This window comes from Hemitrygon akajei, chromosome 13, assembly GCF_048418815.1.
Source record: "Hemitrygon akajei chromosome 13, sHemAka1.3, whole genome shotgun sequence".
Lineage (NCBI taxonomy): Eukaryota > Metazoa > Chordata > Chondrichthyes > Myliobatiformes > Dasyatidae > Hemitrygon > Hemitrygon akajei.
The window spans coordinates 17,791,649-17,808,313 of record NC_133136.1 but is presented as its reverse complement, the minus strand read 5'-3'; the positions used below and the strand labels follow the sequence as shown (position 1 = coordinate 17,808,313).

Genomic DNA, 16,665 nt, shown 5'->3' with positions numbered 1-16,665 from the left:
TGATAATAGTTGGGATCACAGAGACATGGCTCCAGGGTGACCAAGGATGGGAGTTCAACATCCAGGGATATTCAATATTCAGGAGGGATAGATAGGAAAGAAAAGGAGGTGGGGTAGCATTGCTGGTTAGAGAGGAGATTAACGCAATAGAAAGGAAAGACATTAGCCAGGAGGATGTGGAATCGATTTGGGTAGAGCTGCATAACACTAAGGGGCAGAAAACGCTGGTGGGAGTTGTGTACAGGCCACCTAACAGTAGTAGTGAGGTTGGGGATGGCATTAAACAGGAAATTAGAAATGCGTGCAATAAAGGAACAGTAGTTATAATGGGTGACTTCAATCTACATATAGATTGGGTGAACCAAATTGGTAAGGGTGCTGAGGAAGAAGATTTCTTGGAATGTATGCGGGATGGTTTTCTGAACCAACATGTCGAGGAACCAACTAGAGAGCAGGCCATTCTAGATTGGGTATTGAGCAATGAGGAAGGGTTAGTTAGTAATCTTGTCGTGCGAGGCCCCTTGGGTAAGAGTGACCATAATATGGTGGAATTCTGCATTAAGATGGAGAGTGACATAGTTAATTCAGAAACAAAGGTTCTGAACTTAAAGAAGGGTAACTTTGAAGGTATGAGACGTGAATTAGCTAAGATAGACTGGCAAATGATACTTAAATGGTTGACGGTGGATATGCAATGGCAAGCATTTAAAGATCACATGGATGAACTACAACAATTGTTCATCCCAGTTTGGCAAAAGAATAAACCAGGGAAGGTAGTGCACCCGTGGCTGACAAGGGAAATTAGGGATAGTATCAAGTCCAAAGAAGAAGCATATAAATTAGCCAGAAAAAGCAGCACACCTGAGGACTGGGAGAAATTCAGAGACCAGCAGAGGAAGACAAAGGGCTTAATTAGGAAAGGGAAAAAAGATTGAGAGAAAGCTGGCAGGGAACATAAAAACTGACTGTAAAAGCTTTTATAGATATGTGAAAAGAAAAAGATTGGTCAAGACAAATGTAGGTCCCTTACAGTCAGAAACAGGTGAATTGATCATAGGGAACAAGGACATGGCAGACCAATTGAATAACTACTTTGGTTCTGTCTTCACTAAGGAGGACATAAATAATCTTCCGGAAATAGTAAGGGACCGAGGGTCTAGTGAGATGGAGGAACTGAGGGAAATACATGTTAGTAGGGAAGTGGTGTTAGGTAAATTGAAGGGATTAAAGGCAGATAAATCCCCAGGGCCAGATGGTCTGCATCCCAGAGTGCTTAAGAAAGTAGCCTAAGAAATAGTGGATGCATTAGTGATAATTTTTCAAAACTCCTTAGATTCTGGATTAGTTCCTGAGGATTGGAGGGTGGCTAATGTAACCCCACTTTTTAAAAAAGGAGGGAGAGAAAAACCGGGGAATTATAGACCGGTTAGTCTGACATTGGTGGTGGGGAAAATGCTAGAATCGGTTATCAAAGATGTGATAACAGCACATTTGGAAAGAGGTGAAATCATCGGACAAAGTCAGCATGGATTTGTGAAAGGAAAATCATGTCTGACGAATCTTATACAATTTTTTGAAGATGTAACTAGTAGAGTGGATAGGGGAGAGCCAGTGGATGTGGAATATTTAGATTTTCAAAAGGCTTTTGACAAGGTTCCACACAGGAGATTAGTGTGCAAACTTAAAGCACACGGTATTGGGGGTATGGTATTGATGTGGATAGAGAATTGGTTGGCAGACAGGAAGCAAAGAGTGGGAGTAAACGGAACCTTTTCAGAATGGCAGGCAGTGACTAGTGGGGTACCACAAGGCTCAGTGCTGGGACCCCAGTTCTTTACAATATATATTAATGATTTAGACAAGGGAATTAAATGCAGCATCTCCAAGTTTGCGGATGACACGAAGCTGGGCGGCAGTGTTAGCTGTGAGGAGGATGCTAAGAGGATGCAGGGTGAATTGGATAGGTTAGGTGAGTGGGCAAGTTCATGGCAGATGCAAGTTAATGTGGATAAATGTGAGGTTATCCACTTTGGTTGCAAGAACAGGAAAACAGATTATTATCTGAATGGTGGCCGATTAGGAAAAGGGGAGGTGCAACGAGACCTGGGTGTCATTGTACACCAGTCATTGAAGGTGGGCATGCAGGTACAGCAGGCAGTGAAAAAGGCAAATGGTATGTTGGCATTCATAGCAAAAGGATTTGAGTACAGGAGCAGGGAGGTTCTACTGCAGTTGTACAAGGTTCTACTGCAGTTGTACAAGGTTCTACTGCAGTTGTACAAGGCCTTGGTGAGACCTAGAATATTGTGTGCAGTTTTGGTCCCCTAATCTGAGGAAAGACATTCTTGCCATAGAGGGAGTACAAAGAAGGTTGACCAGATTGATTCCTGGGATGGCAGGACTTTCATATGAAGAAAGACTGGATCGACTAGGCTTATACTCACTAGAATTTAGAAGATTGAGGGGGGATCGTATTGAAACGTATAAAATTCTAAAGGGATTGGACAGGCTAGATGCAGGAAGATTGTTTCCGATGTTGGGGAAGTCCAGAACGAGGGGTCACAGTTTAAGGATAAAGGGGAAGCCTTTTAGGACCGAGATGAGGAAAAACTTCTTCACACAGAGAGTGGTGAATCTGTGGAATTCTCTGCCACAGGAAACAGTTGAGGTGGTTCATTGGCTATATTTAAGAGGAGGTTAGATATGGCCTTTGTGGCTAAAGGGATCAGGGGGTATGGAGAGAAAGCAGGTACAGGGTTCTGAGTTGGATGATCAGCCATGATCATACTGAATGGCGGTGCAGGCTCGAAGGGCCGAATGGTCTACTCCTGAACCTATTTTCTATGTTTCTATGTTTAAGTTGAAAAATAAACAGTGTAAAGCTAATGGAGCTTCAGACGTGATGAGACCTGGGAAGTGACAGGGAGTTTGGCAGTCTTACTGTCTAGGGGAAGAAGCTGTTTCCCATCCTAACAGTTCTTAGCCTTATGCTATGTTACCACCTGCCTGACGGTAGGGAGTCAAAGAGATTGTTGGATGGATGAGAGAGATCATTGACAATGCTACACAACTTTTGGGTAAATATCTCGGATGGGTGGACGAGAGGCCCCGATGATCCTCTCAGCAGTCCTTGCAATCCTTAATTAAGACACTAAGTTTTATATCAACTAAAAACATGAAGGGAAAGAGGCTGAGGAACAGATCAACTTTGATTTAAACCAAGGCAAAACACATCCAAAAGGTGAAAGGATCTTCTTGCGTTCCTACTTTAGAGTGAGTATTAGAAAGTGAATAATTGACACAGGCATCCAAACATGACAACAAACTTCAAAGCAATTAAGTCATTCATCAGTGGAACAATCTTCAGGCATTAGTGTATTTGTACTCCAAGATCCCCTTGTTTCTCTACATAAAATTAGACTACACCTTCTGAGTAATAAAGAAATGTTCTATTCTACCTACAAATGTACTACCTTGCACTTCTCTGATTTGAATATATACTATCATTTGTCCCTAGTCAATTGGTTAATCTTATTTGACTGTTGCAAGCCTCCTTGGTACCGGCTGCAAACCCTGTCTATGCACTTTGCCCCCAACACTCACTGCTCAGCTTGGAATCCTTTGACTAATGATACTGATTTCAAAGTCTAAATCACTGATGCAAATTGTGAACAACATCAATGCTCCCATTGATGCTTGTAAATCACCACTAAACAGCTTCTTCTGCTGTTAATAGTTAAACAGAAGGGATTATTAACAGAACAAAATGGTGCCATGTTTAGACTCCAGTCCTCTGTCAAGGAGTGTTAAAATTAAGAACAAGAGACATTTCTAATCAGCGCACATCCCATCATGCACCGTACACCAACTCGTGCAACTACTTTCTTAGCCAAAAAAGCAACTTTACCTTGGAACTCAAGAGAATTAATAACATTTTTGAATCATCATTAGAATTTCATCAAATCAAAAATGTTTACATCATTAGAAAGGCAAAAATGACAACTCTTTTCAATGTCATTTTATGGTAATCAGATTTTCATGAAGATGTTTTATACACGAGCAGACGTTGCCAGTCCTGTTGAGTATGATACAATTCAAAGCCAACCATCCAGAGTACAGTTCAATAACTCAAGTGCCACTATCTTGCCAGTCGAAACAGAAGGAATGAAAAATTTAATGAGCCTACCATAGTAAATGCTTTGTGGAGAATCCTTCTCCACTTTAATTGGGCTCAAGAGGGTAGCTTGTAGTGGCTTCGTTGGTGCATGTTTAATGTTATAAAAAGCATAAAAGATATAGCAAAATGTCATCTTACCGCTGAGTCATCGGTGCCCTGGAAAAGGCTGATGCCATTTTGAGTGAGGTCCGTGACGGCTGAACAAAATTAACAATGGAAGAATTATTAAAAATCAGGTCTTAAATTTCACAAAATAACTAACTCAGGGCAGGGTCAGTGAAATGTCTGGCTTTTCTTGGCCAGAATTATGTGAAATTATAAGCTCATTCTCCCACCCCACCCCCCTTATGCTAAACATAAGACTGGAGCAGAACTCATCATTGTAGTCCATTCGCCTACTCTGCCATTCAATCATGACTGATACATTTCTACCTCTCAACCCCATTCTCCCCATAACCTTTGACACCTTTACTGATCTATAATCTATCAACCTCCACTTTAAATGTATCCAGGAAAACATTTTAATGTAATTCTTCCCCAATTCCTCTGCTCTTCTCAGTAAGATAGCATTGTTCCTGTCAATAACCCTCTAATGGTGGTGGTTATTCAGCAGGTCCAATGTTGACAGGAAAGGAGAGGTTTTAAACTGGAAAAGCCATTGCACTGGGGACATTCGACTCTCTCGATCTCAGAAGTCCGGGCCCAGTGGTATGAGCAAATGTCACAAGCGGGTCACCTTTATTGCAGTGGATGACCCTGATGTCTTCTGTGCCTCGTCATGCCCTTCACTCTCCCCGGAGCACTGCAGAACCAGCTACCTGGCTGTTGGATCTCACTGTAGGTCTCATCTACCCAGTCCACTGGAGCTGATTTTGCATGCCAGGTCAGGCATATCCCTATCTCAATGGAGTATGAGTTTGCTGGCTACCCTCACACGCTTTAACCCGCCTGTAGAAGCAGTGTACTGGGGTGTGGTCACTGTCACATGCAAACAGCTACCAGGAGCCACAGGTGAGAGCAGAGCATCTGCTGGGAACCAAAGATGAGTGAGCCGCCCCAGAACAGACAAGTCCCCTCACCAGAGGTGCCACCCCTCGTTGAACACCCCTCATAACCACTATTTAAATCATCTAAAGCAACTATTTAAAGTGCAAGTCTGAACAACAAAAATTCTGTAGAATGAAACAGTAACAAAAGAAAGAAACATTCACCATATCAGCCTGGTTTGCAAAATCTCCTGCATTTCCTGCCTCCTTTTCAGATTCAGGATCGCTGGTGATGTAATTTTGTTTCATCATTGGCACATTCCAGGCCCTAACTTCACCTGACACAGATGTGCACATTTTTCCATCAATTAAAAATTCAATTCAGGACCTTGACTGATCTTAAACCCCGAGGCATCAAGACCAATTATAACTCCCCAATTATTACCATAGCTGAGAACAATTAATTCAGCCCACGTCGGGGATCAAACCTTATTTTTATCAATTCATTTACAGAATGTTGCATTGGTGGCAAGGCTGGAAATATTCTTTCGAAGATGGCAAAGACCAGATCTCAAAAGCCACAGCTCCTCTGACAAAGGTTATCTCACAACGCTGTTAGGTTGTGAGCACCAGAATTCAGATCGATAACAGAGCAGTGATGATATATTCTCAAGTCTGGATGGTGTTACAAGGGAATCTGCAAGTTATCACATTCCCAAGTGCTTGCTGCCTTTGTCCTTCCTAGTGAGAGGCCACTTGCCTTGGTTAATTATAGAGTATAGTCATAGCACTGAAGCACAGAAATAGGCCCTCCAACTCATCAAGTCTGTGCTGATCCCTCACCTGGACCATAACCCTTCTTACCTCTCTCATCCATACAACCTATCCAAATTTACCTTAAAACATTTTACAATTGAACCCATACCTATCACTTCTTCTGGCAACTTGTTCCACACTCACACCATTCTCTGACAGAAGATGTTACCCCTCAGGTTCCCCTCAAATTTTTCAGCTTTCACCTTAAAGCTATGACCTCTAGTTCTAGTCTCACCCAACCTTAATGAAAATACCCTATCTATTACTCTCATGATTTTGCATACCTCTTTATGAACTCCCCTCATTTTCCTAAACTCCAAGGAATGAAGTCCTAAGTTATTCAATCTTTCCATAAGACATGCGAGCAGAATTAGGCCATTTGGCCCATCGAATCTGCTCCGCCATTCAATCGAGGCTGATCCCTTTTTCCCCTCCTCAGTTCCACTCCTGGCCTTCTCCCCTTAGCCTCTGATGCCGTGTCCAATCAAGAACCTATCAGGCTCACCCTTAAATACACCCAATGACCTGGCCTCCACAGCTGCCTGTGGTAATAAATTCCACAAATTCACCACCCTCTGGCTAAACAAATTTCTCCGCAACTCCGTTTTGAAAGGGCGCCCCTCTATCCTGAGGCTGTACCCTCTTGTCCTAGACTCCCTCACCATGCAAAACATCCTTTCCACATCTACTCTGTCTAGGCCTTTCAACATTTGAAAGGTTTCAATGAGAACTCCCGCATCCTTCTAAATTCCAGTGAGTACAGGCCCAGAGCCATCAAACGTTCCTCATATAACCCCTTCATTCCCAGAATCATCCTTGTCAACCTCCTCTGAACCCTCTCCAATGCCAACACATCTTTTGTTAGATGAGGAGCCCAGAACTGTTCACAATACTCAAGGTGAGGCCTCATCAGTGCCTTATAAAGCCTCAGCACCACATTCCTACTCTTGTATTCTAGATCTCTTCAAATGAATGCTAACACTACTTTCCCTACAACTCAGGTCCTCAAGTTGTATTTTATGGACATACATTTCAGTCAATATGCACCAATGGCAGATGAAATGGAAGTTCAGAACAGTGGAAAATGTTCGATTAACATTAACATCAAGGGTGGTGATGCTTACTTCCTGATGTTTATGGGTGCCCCTTTTCATAGCATTTCCTGAATCGTCCTACAGCCACAGGTCATCCCATGAGTTGAGGAGCTGCAAAAAGTATTGAAGATGACACAACAGCAGAAAATGTGCCCAATTCCAGTTCCAAACTTATGGTGGAATGTCACTGACGAAGCACTTTAATGTGGTTGGGGATAGAAAACTGTCATGAGGAAAGCCTGATGGATATAGAGTCAATTTCACTATTTAAGAGAAATTTGAATAGGTACATGGATGGGAGGGGTATGGAGGCCCAGTGCAGGTTAATGGAACTAGGCAGATTAATGGTTCAGCATGGACTAGATGGGCCAAGGAGCCTATTTCTTTACGGTTCTATGACTCTGTGGAGTAATGTCTTGGAGCTAAATTGATTGGCTTTATGAGAGGTCTAGGTAGGGCAAATGCAAGCAAGCTTTTTCCACTTGAGGTTGGGTGAAAGTACAACCAGAGGTTATGGTAGGTACATGGATAGCAGCAGTGTGGAAAGCTGTGATCCAGGTGCAGTTAGCTGGGACTAGCTATAAAAATAGGTCAGCACAGACTTTTAGGCCAAAGGGCTTATTTCTGTGCTGTAGTCCCCTATGACTACAATGAGACTGTGTCTCCAACCAGTGGAGAATTGTTCCCTTTGATGAAATTAAAGTCAATTGGCATCAAGGCACCGTGCTGCCATGTTATGAAATGCTGCTCTGATATCAGGGCAGCCACTCTCACTTCATCACTGGAGTTTAATTATTATTTTGGACCAAGGCTGCCAATGAGTTCTGGACCCAAGGGAGCAGCCATCTTGTGATTAAGTGCTACTCCATGGTACAATCAATGTCATTCTACATCACGTTATCAGTGACACTCTACCTTACACAGCACACTACTTACTTCAGTGAGATAGCAAATGGCAACATCTGGGAAACTGTATTTAGTAAAAGGAGCATAGACAAAATGCTGAAGACACTTAGCAGGTCATGGAAATGTAGTAACAGTCAATGTTTTGGGTCAAGACCCTTCCTCAGCACTAGAAAGGTAGGTGGAAGACTGGACTGGACATCTCAGCCTGAAACATCAACTGTTTACCATTAATGCTGCCTGGCCTGCTGAGTTTCTTCTGCATTTTGTGTGTGTTGCTTGAATTTACAGCATCTGCAGCCCATCTAGTCTGTACCAAACCATTTAAGCTGGCTACTCCCATCAACCTGCCCTGGGACCACAGCCCTCTATGCCCTTACCAACCCGTACCTATCCAAACTTCTCATAAACATTGAGACCGAGCTTGCATGCACCACTTGCACTGGCAACTGTTTCACACTCTCACCACCCTCTGAATGAAGACATTTCCCCTCATGTTCCACTTAAACATTTCACCTTTCACCCTTAACCCATGACCTCCAGTTGTAGTCCCACCCAACTTCAGAGGAAAAAACCTGTTTACATTTATCTGATCTATACCCCTCATAATTTTGTATCCCTAGAATATTTTAAAAAAACAAATAAACCCAACAAATGTCAAATGACAGAAAACACTAATTTTTGCCTATTTTTCAAATTTCTTTAAATTATTATCATATTTATCTTTCTTATGTTAATTTGCATTGTTTTTCTTTAGGATTCTGAGCCATGTTCTATGTTACACTTCATTTTTCTGCTTAAATTAAAATCAAAACTCTCCCTTTCACAAAGTCAAAACCAGACATTTTTGTTGCTCTGGCTAATTCATCAGCATTGCTTCTGTTTTCTCTGGTGGCTAATCCCTTCCCTCACTAGCTAGAGTCTAGTATTTTTCCATCTCTTTCTTTTGCCAACTTATTCTTTATACCAGGAAAAAAGCTTCTTAATCCATGCATTATGTGAGGAACTGGATGAAACCTAGTAGTCTGATAGCAAATTAATGGATTAAATTCAGTTCACTTTGGGATTTATCTTATCTATTATGTGGAGAAGTGCTCTCAATGATCAAAATTTTTATGAACAGAATCAGTAGCTTACCATGCTATGCAACATCTCATTCTCTGTGTTAACTATTTCTGTATTCCATAGCAAGAACCTATGACCATGCCGCCATGAAACTACGATGATATTTCACGCATCCACTGGAAAGATTCATTTTCTGTAAATTATACACTTGCACTACTCCAAAATAGGTTCTTACAAAATATAACTGGAATTCACTCCCTGGAAGGATGTTGATACTGGACATGATTTAAAAACTTTAAAGCAGAGATACTGCTTTGTTTATTGGTCAATCTCAGAGCATCAAGCAATACAAGTGGAAGATGGGTAAACTACAAACCCCATTTCCAGAAAGGTTGGGATATTTTCCAAAATGCAATAAAAACAAAAATCTGTGATATGTTAATTCACGTGAACCCTTATTTAACTGACAAAAGTACAAAGAAAAGATTTTCAATAGTTTTACTGACCAACTTAATTGTATTTTGTAAATATACACAAATTTAGAATTTGATGGCTGCAACACACACAACAAAAGTTGGGACAGAGGCATGTTTACCATTGTGTTACATCACCTTTCCTTTTAATAACACTTTTTAATCGTTTTGGAACTGAGGGTACTAATAGTAGTAGATTTGCAATTGGAAATTTTGTCCATTCTTGCTTGATATAAGACTTCAGCTGCTCAACAGTCCGTGGTCTCCGTTGTCTGATTCTCCTCTTCATGATGCGCCATATATTTTCAATAGGAGATAGATCTGGACTGGCAGCAGGCCAGTTAAGCACACGCACTCTGTGTCTACAAAGCCACGCTGTTGTAACCCATGCAGAATGTGGTCTGGCATTGTCCTGCTGAAATAAGCATGGACGTCCCGGGAAGAGCCGTCGCCTTGATGGCAACATATGTCTCTCTAAAATCCTAATATACGCCTCAGAGTCAATGGTACCTTCACATACATGCAACTCACCCATGCCGTGGGCACTGATGCACCCCCATACCATCACAGATGCTGGCTTTTGCACCTTTCGCTGATAACAATCAGGATGGTCGTTTTCATCTTTGGCACGGAGAACTCGACGCCCATTTTTTCCGAAAACTAGCTGAAATGTGGACTCATCTGACCACAGCACACGGTTCCACAGTCTTTCGGTCCATCTGAGATAAGCTTGGGCCCAGAGAATTCACCGGCGTTTCTGCATTGAGTTGATGTATGGCTTCCTCCTTGCGTAATACAGTTTCAAATCGCATTTCTGGATGCAGCGACGGACTGTGTTAAGTGACAATGGTTTTCCGAAGTACTCCCAAGCCCAGGTGGCTATAATTGTCACAGTAGCATGACGGTTTCTTAGGCAGTGCCGCCTGAGGGCTCGAAGATCACGTGCATTCAACAGTGGTTTCCGACCTTGCCCTTTATGCACTGAGATGTCTCTGAATTCTCTGAATCTTTGCACAATATTATGTACTGTAGATGTTGAAAGACCTAAATTCTCTGCAATCTTGCATTGGGAAATGTTCCTTTTGAACTGACTAACAATTCTCTCACGAATTTTGGCACAAAGGGGTGAGCCACGACCCATCCTTGCTTACAAAGACTGAGCCTTTGATGGATGCTACTTTTATACCCAGTCATGATACCTCACCTGCTACCAATTAGCCTGCTTAATGTGGAGTCTTCCAAACCAGTGTTACTTGAATATTCTGTGCACTTTTCAATCTTATTTTAACTCTGTCCCAACTTTTGTTGAGTGTGTTGCAGCCATCAAATTCTAAATTTGTGTATATTTACAAAATACAATTAAGTTGGTCAGTAAAACTATTGAAAATATTTTCTTTGTACTTTTGTCAGTTAAATAAGGGTTCATGTGAATTAACATCACAGATTTTTGTTTTTATTGCATTTTGGAAAATATCACAACTTTTCTGGAAATGGGGTTTGTACATTGAGTTTAAGCATTTCATAATCTACTAAATAGTGGCACTGGTTTGTGGTCCTAAATCACCAGCCCTATTTCACTGTTCCCAAATCACCAACTAGCTATCACTGATTCATTCCAACTCCATAGAGACAACTGAGAATCAAAGGTTATGGTAATTGTGCCAAGTTCTATATTACTGAAATTAGCTTGTTTACTATTGAAGACTACGTGCCAACTATATGTGCAGAGAATAAACCATTGAGAAACTAAGCTAAAAATAAACAGTGTATACAGAGATAAGAAAATGTATAACTAAGCTAACATTTTTTTAAGAATTAATATCTTAAGAAATTGAGAGTGTCACATGTTGATTGAGTCCAACAAAACTTAATCTTTTCAGTAGAATTCAAAAAAGTTGCACCTTTAACTCACCTAAAAACTGAAGGACGTTCCGCAGTACCTGGTACCCACTCATCATTTTGTTTAGTTTATGTTTCAAAAGCAAATATGCCACCAGCATTGAAGCTAGAAATCCATTAAAACAGCCATAGCCCTTGAGAGCAAGAAAGAAAGTTTTCTTTATGCATTTGAATTAAACATTAAACTGCATATTTTATAGGTATGAGCATCATTAAATCATGGTAAAATAAAATGCTCAAGAGGATTAGGTAAGGCTTTGATACTGTTTATTCCTCAGTGGCTTCAGATTTAAACCACAATCCATATTGATTACAAACACGAGCAAGTCTGCAGATGCTGAAAATCCAAAGCAACACACACAAAATACCGGAGGAACTCAGCAGGTCAGGCAGCATCTATAGAAATGAATAAACAGTTGACGTTTCGGGCCAAGACCCTACCTCAGGACTGGAAAGGAAGGGGGAAGACGCCAAAATAAAAAGGTGAGAGGAGGAAAAGGATAGATAGAATGCCAGGTGGGTAGGAAAGATAAAGGGCTGGATAAGAAGGAATCTGATAGGAGAGGAGAGTGAACCATAGGAGAAAGGGAAAGAGGAGGGGACTCAGGGGTAGGTGACAGGCTGGTGAGAAGAAGTAAAAGGTCACAGTGGGGAACAGAGAAATGGAGAGGGAGAATTTGTTCACTGGAAGAAGAAATCTAATCTGTATTGATTACAATATTTCTTGTCCTGTACTTCATGAAACATTTAGATTAATGGTGCTGTATTAGATTACTTTAGAACTTCTTGCATATTACTTATTTCAAAACTGTTCTGATCGCAAAGTTTTCAATTATGATCTTCAGGTCATAAAAATCAATTCTGTCAATCACTGTTTTATATCTAAATGAAAACTGCAAATCTATTTTAAAAAGAATTTTAAAAATCATAATGGATACTGGATGTTTAACATTGACAGTTCGTCTAGGTGCACTGAAGTGTAATATCATACCTTGTTAAATTCCCTCTGAAGAAGCCATACTTTAAGAAGTCCAATTCCATCCTTCATTCCCGGGAAATCAGTGGCACTATTGAAGAGGAAATTCAGATGCTGTTCCATCACCAAGTCAAGGAGGATGCTGTTATTATAATGTGGTGTAGGAGGTTCATCATTTCCTGAAAATATAAATGATGTCAATATAATCGAATGAAGAGTGAATGTGAAGACTTTAAACCCAGCACAAAAAAGTGTCTACCAGGCTGCACTGATTGGCATATTCCTAAAATATGGACAACTCATAGCAGACAATTCAAAGCATTGAAGAGATACTACCAATGTCGCTTTTGCAAAATCCTTCAGTTCCACTGGTAAGATAAGGGGCATCAATGTCAACACACTCGTCTGGCTAACACCACTAGTATTGAAGCAGTAATTATGTTCAGTTGATACTAACAGACAGTGTGATCCTTGACAGTTTCCCCTGGGTGGTTTCTGCCAGAAATCTCACAGTAATTGCTCCTTCTGGCCCAAGAAGCCGTCCCACCCTATTATACCCATGTGACCAATTAGGGTAGGGCAATCACTTGAGTCGAGTATGATCTCCTAAGGGGTTGTCTATCGGTGGGTGTTCTGGTGGCTATAGAAGACGATAATCACTGCCACGTAGATGTCTGTGATTAGTGGTTGGGTCTTTTCATTGTTCATTCATTCCTCTTACAGTTGCCAATTGTTTCCTGCGAAACAGCAGAGGTCGTTCTCATGTAGCTCTCTTGAACAGATTCCTCCTGGTGAATCTACTGAGTGCAATGTCTTCCCAGTTTTTAGACGTTATGTTGAATTTATTCAGCCTGATTTTGATGTTATCTTTGAAGTGTTTCCTTTGCCCACTAAAGGCTCAATGACCTTCTTTCAACTGGGAGTAACGGATCTATTTAGGGAGACGCGAGTTAGGCATCTGAATGACATGACCTATCCATCGGAGTTGGTGTTACTTTATCATGGTGGAGGTGCTGCTCATGTTGGCTCCTTCCAGTATACCGATGTTAGTGTGTCTGTCCTTCCAGCTGATCCTCAAAATCTTTCGTAAGGTTTACCATATAAGGAACGTCTGGCAGCCCTTGGGCTGTATTCCCTGGAGTTCAGGAGAATGAGGGGGGATCTCATAGAAACATTCCAAATGTTAAGAGGCCTGAACAGATTAGATATGGCAAAATTATTTCCCATGGTAGGGGATTCTACGACAAGAGGGCACAACTTCACATTAAAGGACAACTTTTTAGAACTGAGATGGGGAGAAATTACTTTAGTCAGAGGGTGGCAAATCTGTGCGATTAGTTGCCGCGAGCAGTTGTGGAGTCAAAGTCATTGGGTGTATTTAAGGCAAAGATAGATACATTCTTGATTAGCCAGGGCATCAAAGGTTATGGGGTGAAAGCAGGGGAGTGGGGATGACTGGAAGAATTAGATCAGCCATGATTGAATGGCAGAGCAGACTTGATGGGCCGAATGGCCTACTTCTGCTGCTATATCTTCTGGTCTTATGTTCTAGGGCTTTCAGGTGTCTACTATCGGTGGTTCATGATTCAACTCCATGTAGGAAGAATGACTGCTTGATAGACCAAAACTTTTGTTTGGATCTGTAGGTTGCAGTCTTCAAAGATTCTTTCCCTTAATCTTGCATAGGCTCCACTAGACTACTCTATGGTGGTTGATCTCTGAGTCGATATCTGCACTTGAGGAGAGAATGATGCCAAAGTAGGGAAAGTGGTCTACAGTTTCAAGGGTGATATCATCAACTTTTATGGAGGGCTGGATAAATGGCTGATTGGGTGGCAGCTGATACAGGACCTCTGTCTTTTTAATATTTAAAACAAGATCCAGAACTCAATGTGCCTTAGCAAAGGCATTCAGGATACACTGCAGGTCCTCTTCAGAGAGTGCTACAATTGGGCTGTCATCCACACACTGGAGCTCTGTGGTATTGGTGATGCTGACCTTGTATTTGGCCTTGAACCAGTTGAGGCTGAAAGACCTGTTGTCCGTTCCTTACATGATTAGGATTCCCTGTAGCAGGTCTTGGCCAATGAGGTGAAGGATGACAGCAATAAAGACGATGGACGCAATGTTTGACACCGCCTTGACAGTGAAGAGTACTTCACTTCACTGTCGCTGAGTACTGCAGCTGACACGCCATCGTGCAGTAGCCTCAGTATTTGTAAGTACTTGTCGGGAGTACTAATTCATACATCTTTGGAATGTGGGACGAAGCCAGAGCACCCGGAGGAAACCCATGCAGTCACAGGAAGAATGCACAGTGGTAAACTTCCTGCAATAAGAAGGCATTTCCCTCTGAGAAATACTGACTGGCTTTAAGTGCTTGGACCACTCAAGACCTTTAGCCACATCTGATCCATTCAACCAGAGAATAATATATTTGGGACTGTCTAGTCAATATATTGAACTGGTAGCATCAGGATGGAATAACAATCAAGGCATCAGACCCCTATTTGAGGACCAGTGAAGTTACCTTCCACTGAGAATATCTGTCATTTCAAATTATTTTTCTCCATTTCTTTTTTTTGCAGATGATTAATTCATAAGACTGGGACTTCCGGTAAGATGGCGATTGTTTAGTTGCTCCGAACTTTTGCTCCGTTATTCTTCTTACCTTTGCACTATGCGTCTCCCTTTTTAAACCTTAGTTAGGTATTTTATTAGTTCTCTTCTACCTGCCTGCGAACACATCTATCTTATAATGGCAACCAAAAGTACTAAAACCGGGAAAAAGGAAACCTCTACGGCTTTGCCAGCTGACATTCTCGCTGTTCTGGAACAACATCAACAAGATACTTTAATGGATTTTAGAACTGAATTTAGAACTTCTTTCAACCAGCTGAATGTCAAACTGGATCAGATTAATGCTAGAGTGGATGATCATGCTGAACATTTATCTCGCATTGACGTAATTTCTGAAGATTTAAAACGCCGTGTTCAATATCTTGAAACTCTCTGCTCCAACCTAGAGGAGAAGAATAGTAAACTTTTTTCCAAAATGGTGGATCTTGAAAATCGGAGCAGACGTTGCAATCTACGAATTCTTGGTTTGCCAGAGGCCACCGAAAAGGGCTCTCCCGTTGAATTTTTTTCCAAGTTTCTCTGTGAGATTTTCGGGAAAGAATTTTTTCCGACTCCACCTGAGCTTGAAAGGGCACACAGGATCTATGTTCCTCGAGCAATTCTGGGTTCCCGCCCACGGACGATTATTTTATGCTTTCATCAATACCAGGTGAAAAACCGTTTGATGATGGAGGCATGCCGCAGAGGTACTTTTGCCTTTCAAAATACGGTCATTCGTTTTGTGGAGGATTTTGCCCCCCAGGTTCTGAAGATGCGTGCTGAGCTTAAAGGTGTAATGAAAGTGCTTTATGATCGTGGTTTCAGACCCTCTCTCCGAAATCCAGCCGATCTTCGAATTACGCTTACTACTGGAGATTATAAGTGGTTTAAATCAGTGAAGGAGGCTGAGGCATTTGTTGGAAGTCTTCCGGCCACCTCGTCTTCTTCGGAACCGGCCTGACCTTCTAAAATGGTTGATAAGCACTTCTCGAAGTAAAACTATTTTTTCCGAACTCAGACTTTACTTGAATAATTCAGTCATTATCTATTGAAACTCTAAGGGCTGTAGTCAATCTCTCCCTGGACTTGGTGCATTTTTTCTAAATAGATAATTTAAGTTTAATGTTTCCCTGCGAACTTTTAGATTTTACCTGTGTAATCTATTTTATTTTTGTATAACCTTATCTATAGAGAACTACAATTGTCTTTAACTTGTTTTGGAGGTTTGGAGTTTTTATTGAAGGCCTCCCTGTTGGTTGATTCATAGTTTCAGTTTTGCTTTTTTTTCTGTAAATGGTTGATAAGGACTCTCTTTGAATTTTATAATTTCCCCCTTTTCTCCCTCCCTTTTTTTTCTTTTCTTTTAATCTTTTATAATTGTTCGCGGGTAGGTTAGTTTTAGTTTTCTTCTGATTTTCTTTGTATTAAGTTTTATACTTCTGTTGAAGTTGTTCCTATTTATAATTCTGCTTTCTAGTGCATAAATTAGTTATTATTTGCTATATTATTTATACGGAACTTTTGTTAACGACACAGAACTGGAAGTCATACTTGGGTTAATTTTTTTGGTAGAGCTAGCTGCTTTTTTAGGTAGACGTCTAATTTTGGGTTGCGAGGGGGGGTGGGTTCTCCAGTTCGAACATTACTCACTGTTTCT

General features: G+C 41.2%; 1 protein-coding gene across 1 annotated transcript in view; it reads right to left on the bottom strand.

The window, feature by feature from the left end:
* Positions 1-16,665, bottom strand: part of nol6 (nucleolar protein 6 (RNA-associated)) — a 106,167-nt gene that overhangs the window by 58,272 nt on the left and 31,230 nt on the right. Inside the window, exons 7-9 of the mRNA XM_073064213.1 lie at positions 12,405-12,568; positions 11,427-11,547; positions 4,316-4,374 (exon numbers count right to left, since the gene is read on the bottom strand). Of these exons, the coding sequence (XP_072920314.1) occupies positions 4,316-4,374; positions 11,427-11,547; positions 12,405-12,568 (344 nt within the window). The remainder of the gene's footprint in view (positions 1-4,315; positions 4,375-11,426; positions 11,548-12,404; positions 12,569-16,665) is intronic.